Source organism: Nannospalax galili, unplaced genomic scaffold, assembly GCF_000622305.1.
Source record: "Nannospalax galili isolate Female #2095 unplaced genomic scaffold, S.galili_v1.0 scaffold225, whole genome shotgun sequence".
NCBI classification, from domain to species: Eukaryota; Metazoa; Chordata; class Mammalia; order Rodentia; family Spalacidae; genus Nannospalax; species Nannospalax galili.
Genome location: NW_008352653.1, coordinates 1,376,170 through 1,382,169, shown reverse-complemented (window position 1 = coordinate 1,382,169; position 6,000 = coordinate 1,376,170). Strand labels below are relative to the sequence as shown.

General features: G+C 43.3%; 1 protein-coding gene across 1 annotated transcript in view; it reads right to left on the bottom strand.

Annotated features, from left to right (window-relative positions):
* Smc1a (structural maintenance of chromosomes 1A) overlaps nt 1-6,000 on the bottom strand; it is a 42,955-nt gene that overhangs the window by 32,753 nt on the left and 4,202 nt on the right. The window contains exons 2-5 of the mRNA XM_008849688.2: nt 2,356-2,544; nt 2,136-2,248; nt 590-793; nt 261-499 (exon numbers count right to left, since the gene is read on the bottom strand). Coding sequence (XP_008847910.1) covers nt 261-499; nt 590-793; nt 2,136-2,248; nt 2,356-2,544 — 745 coding nt within the window. The remainder of the gene's footprint in view (nt 1-260; nt 500-589; nt 794-2,135; nt 2,249-2,355; nt 2,545-6,000) is intronic.

The following is a 6,000-nucleotide window of genomic DNA, read 5'->3' as shown; positions in this document are numbered from 1 at the left end:
ACTCACTATGTAGACCAGGCTGGCCTTGAACTCAGAGATCTGCCTGCCTCCACTGTACTGGGATTAAAGGCCTGCACCACCACACCTGGCTACAAAAAAAATTTTTAAGCTTAAAAAAAGAAACATGCCTGGTTCTGGCTAAACTAAGCCAAGAGGAAGATAAATTAGTATACATAGGAGACTCTAAGATCAGAGGATCACAAGGAAATAACACAGCCTCATGGCTTCCCACATGTTCCAGGCCAAGGCCTGCCTCTTACTTGATCTCCTTCTCAATCTGCTGCTGTTCCCGCATCATTTTGCCCAGCTCTTTCTTCTTCTCCTTCAGCTCATCCTCAACCTTGTCCATTCGCTTTTTGTCCTTCTCAATCTCCTTGTTCTTAGAGGCCAGTTCCTTGTTTAGCTTCTCAATTTCCACTTCATTATGGTAAAGCTTAAAGAGCTGCAACTGTACCTGTGCTCGCACCACCTCATCCTTCAGGCGCTGGTAGCGATCCGCCTATGCAAACAGGAATGGGGACATGGGTGTATCAGTAAGACATTGCCTCTATCTTGGTCCTTCAGATCAAGATGCAGCCTGGCCACCAACCTCTTCTTTCTCTTGTTTGGCCTCCTTGCGTTCAGCTGCAATATTTTTCTTGCGATGGTAATTAAACTGCGTGTCCTCTTCAGCCTTCACCATTTCCTTCTTTCGCTTGTCATACTCTTGTGCTAACTCCCCAGAGCGACTGATCTCTTCAAATAGAGCTGTCCTCTCTTTGGGGTTCTTCATGGCAATAGACTCCACTGCACCCTGATAAAGGTCAAAACACTGTCTCATTTAGACATTTGCCAGCTCAATTCACCCTGCTCACTTGTCCTTATTCAAAAGGTTACCAACCCTCCTCTCCCCAACTGGTGCCACATCTCAGTTTTTTGGGGGGTGAGGGGGAGTACTGAGGATTAAAGTTAGGTAAGCACTCTATCACTAAGCTACTAAGCCATATCTCCTGTCCTTTGATTATTTCTTATTTTGAGACAGGGTCTCACCAAGTTGCCTAGGCTGCACTTGAACTCTGTGTGTAGTCCAGGCAGACCCTGAACTTACACTCTTCCTACTTTAGTTAAGATTATAGGCCTGAGCTACCAGGCCCAGCCACACTAGGCTAAAGCGCACATTCTCTGCATTTGAGCAGACAGCCAAAGAGATAAACACAATGGTAACACAAATACATATTATGTACAATGACTAAAGCAACCCAGAAATTTGAAGCTTGAGAGGCAAGAAACTTACATAGGGAATTTTATTGGGGAAGGCCTTGCACAGGTGACATCTAAGCTGACTTTGAAACTAGAGGAAAAGTAACCAGGAAAAGAAGAAAGCAGGTTGCTCATAGCAGCACATAGCTCAGTAGTAGAACACTTACTTAGCATGTGAGAGGCACTGGGTTTGATCCCTAGCACCTCAAATATATACAAACAACCCCCCCCCCCAAATCAAAGACAGAAAAGGTCACTCCACAGTTCCATACAGGGAAATTAATAGGCAAAGACTGCATGCTGAAGATAGGAAGCGAATCTGGAGAACTGCAAATGGTTTAATTAGAATAGAATACAAGGTTGAGTGAGAGCCTGTTGGCAGATGAAGCTACTCAATTGGGCAATAGGGACTATCAATTGATAATATTTTGTGAATGACAGGCTTGGAAGTTGGCTTTTCATCCTGTTAATTGTTCTCAATCTTCAAATGGTATCACAACAACACGGCGAGCTTGGCATAACACACTGTGTCCCACCCCAGTCTTAGCCCCTATTTCTGGAATGGAGCCTGAGAATGTGCATTTGTAACATAGTCCCAAGTGATACTGACATTGATAGTCTAGGAGCTACAATTTAAGAACCACTATCCTAAGGCAAGAAGGCATCTCTTAACTGCTTTAAGGAAAGGAGGAAAAAGGCTTGTACTCTTCTAAGATATAAACCTAGCTACGGGAATAAACTAGAAGCAGCCAGACTGGACTTAGGACACCAACTAAAGAATGAGCTTCATTAGTCCAAAGAAGACATGATGAACTCTTGAGATAGAACAGACCAAGTGGCGATGTGGGAGAAGGGCTAAGAGCAAAAAGTCAGTAACTATTTTCTCAAATGCCCACCTGAAAGACGAGGAAGTTACGAGCTTTGATAAGAATGCCCAACTTCTCTAACTCCTCACTGTATTCATGAAGCTGGACCACTTTGTTGTTGATCTTGTACTCAGAGGAGCCCCCTACAAGACAATAAATGAGTCAGCGAGGATCTGGCATTCCTCCTATCCTAGCAACTGGTCTATCTACTTCCTTGGGTCCAAAGAGTCTTCTGTCCAGCCACACTCACCTACAATGACACGGGCAAAGGTGCGGTCCTCAGCGCCCTCCTCAGAGTAGACCATGCTGACAAAAGCCCGGTTAGCAGCTGGCTTCCCCACAGGCGCTCCATGGATCAGGTCCCTCAGGGTCTTTACTCGCAAGTTGCTGGTTTTCTCACCAAGCACAAAGCTGATGGCATCCATGAGATTTGACTTACCTAAGGGACAAGGGGCCAAAGCAGAGGAGGGAAAGTTAGGAACAAGGGAAGGGGAAAAGAAATAAAGGAGATAATGAGAACAGAAAATGTTCTACTCAGTCCTCAGGCTAATGGGAAGGGATTATCTCTCTGCTTTCAGAATAACTGGGTCCAATGAGAATTGGATCAATGATTTAAGAAAAATAGTCCTGGGGCTGGAGAGATGGCTCATCAGTTAAGAACACTGGTTGTTCTTGCAGAAGACCAGGTTTGAATCCCAGCACCCACATGGCAGCACTGTCCATAATTCCAGTCCCAGGGCATCCGACAGCCTCTTCTGATCTCCGCAGGCATTGCAGGACACAGGTGCACTTACCTACATGCAGGCAATACAAACATACACATAAAAAAATGATAATAATAAATAAAATTTTTTTAAAAAGAATGAATCTCAGGGCTGGAGAGATGGCTCAGTGGTTAAGAACACTGGTTGTTCTGGCAGAAGACCCGGGTTCAAATCCCAGCACCCACACGGCACTGTCCATAACTCCAGTCCCAGGGGATCTGACAGCCTCTTCTGACCTCTGTGGGCATTGCAGGACACGGGTGCACTTACCTACATGCAAGCAATACATGCATACACATAAAATAAAAGAAATAAATTTTTTTTTAAAAGTTAAAAAAAGAAACATAGTCCATCCCCTTATAGTTATTACATATAATATCGAGAAACTAAAACCCATATAAGGAAATAAGATATCCACAGAATGGATTATTCTACAAACTTTAATATGATAAAATGAACAAATGTTATTTACTTTGTAGCTTGATCGCAACCATGCAAAAACAGAAGCAAAACAAAAGCAGGAAGGAGAGAGGGGGAAATGAATTACTGTTTTAAGTAGGCACAGAATTTTAGTGGTGTAAGATGAAAAAATTCTAGAGATTTGTTGCACAATAATGTGTATATATTTAACACTACTTAACTGTATACCTAAAAGTGGTTAATTTATTAAATTTAATAGGCATATTCCAGTTTTAATATAATATGAAGCACACAGCCTGGGCTATGACATATCTTGCCCAAAATATTTAACCTGAATCTAAATAAGCCTTTAGACCTAGACTAAAAAAGGAAACTAGTAAGCAATACCAGGAGGAAACAGTATAAAAATAGATTGTGGGGGGCTGGAGAGATGGCTCAGTGATTAAGGGTACTGACTGCTCTTGCAGAGGACCCAGGTTCGAGTTCCAGCACCCACATGGTGGCTACAAACCATCCTTAACTCCAGTTCCAGGGGACTCCAAAGCCCTCTTCAGACCTCCGAGGCATTGCACGACAAGGGTGCACTCACATACATGCAGGCAATACACTCATACACATAAAAAAAATAATAAAATATTTTAAAAAATAGATTGTGAGGGGACTGGAGAGATGGCTCAGCGGTTACAGCACTGGCTGCCCTTGCAGAGGACCCTGGTTCAATTCCAGGACCCACTTGGTGGCTAACAACCGTCCATAACTCCAGTTCTGTGGGCATTGCATGACACGGATGCGCACACACACACACGCACACATGCACGCAGGCAATATACTCATACACATAAAATAAAAATGATAAATAGCCTGGCGTGGTGGCGCACGCCTTTAATCCCAGCACTTGGGAGGCAGAGGCAGGCGGATCTCTGTGAGTTCAAGGACAGTCTGGCCTACACGTCCTCTTTTTTTTTTTTTTTTTTTTTTTTTTTAAAAAAAAAAAAAAAAAAAAAAAAAAAAAAAGATAAAATATTTTTAAAAAAAGAATGGAAAACTTAGCTGATTGTGGTAGTGCATGTCTTTTATCCCAACACTCTGTGAGATCAAGGCTAGCCTGGTCTTCATATTGACTCCCAGGCCAGCTGGGGCTAGAGGGAGACCCTGTCTCAAACAAAGCAAAATGAAAAAAGAATGGAAAACTGCGTGCTCAAGTCTGCTCAGATCTGTATCACTGAATCACAGGCCTAGAAAAGTTTTTTTTTTTCACCTGTTGTTTGATTAAGAAAAAGACTATAAAATCACTCAGTCCAGACTCCTGATCAAACAAGGGAGAAAAAGAAAGAGAAGTGAGAAACTTGCCAAAACAAACAGGATACCTGAGTAGCAGCAAAACCAATACTAAGTTTTTGGGGTTTGATACAAAGTTCTGCTAGTTAATCCCAGCACTTACTATGTACCCCAGGTTGGCCTGGAACTCATAGCAATACTCCTGCCTTAACCATACAAGTGCTAAGATTACAGGTGTGTGCTATCATGGCCAGCAAGTACTAAGTTTTAGTCCTCATGATTCTCAATCTTTTAAATTTTATGTTACCCGAATTATATCATCAGTATGCTATTTTTAATGTACATGGCTTCTTTCAGATACCAAATTCGTGTGCATGTGTGGAGGCCAGAGGTTCATGTTGGGTGCCCTTTTTGATCACTTTCCATCTTACTTTTTGACAGGCTCTCTCACTGGCTTGGAACTCAGCAAGCAGACTATAGTGAATGGCCAGCCAACCTCAAGGATCTGCCTGTCTCCACCTCCCCAGTACTTGGTTACAGACATGCACCACCATACCCAAATTTTTCTTTCTTTTTGGTCTTTTTGAGGCAGGGTATCATTGTGTGGCCCTGGTCTAGAACGTGCTATGTAAAACCAAGCTGACCTCAAACTCACTGAGATCCACTTGCCTCCGCTCCCCAAGTGCTGGAACTAAAGGAGTGCTGCATCACCACCACCACCACCACCAACTAAACAACCAGCATTTTGGGGGGGGGGGTTGTTGTTGTTGTTTGAGACAGGGTCTCCCCTATAGCCCCAGCTGGCCTGGAACTCACTCTGTAGACGAGGCTGGCTTCCATCTCATAGATAGTGGGTGCTGAGGATCCAAACTCAGGTCCTCATGCTTATGTGGCAGGCACTTCACAGACTGAGCCCTCTCCGGCCTTACTTTTGTCTTACAATATCTTTTTAAAAAATATTTTATTTATTTTTATTTTATGTGTATGAGTGTATTGCCTGCATGTATGTGAGTGCACCCGTGTTGTGCAATGCTGAGGAGGTCAGAAGAGGGCTTCATATTTCCCTGGAACTGGAGTTAAGGACGGTTCGTAGCTGCCATGTGGGTGGTGGGAATCAAACCCAGGTCCTCTGCAAGAGCAGTCAGTGCTCTTAACAGCTGAGCCATCTCTCCAGCCTCAATCTTATAATATCTTTTAAGACATCAATGCAGGGGCTGAGTCAGCAGTTAAGGGCACCAGTTGGTCTTCCAGAAGACCTGGGTTCTGTTCCCAGCACTCACATGATGGCTAAAACCCATTCTTAACTCCACTTCCATAGGAACTGATGCCTTCTTCTGACCTTGACAGGCACCGGGCACACATGAGGTACAGTTATATAGATGCAGGCAAAACACTCATATACATAAAAATAAAATCTTTTGTAAAAAAAAAAA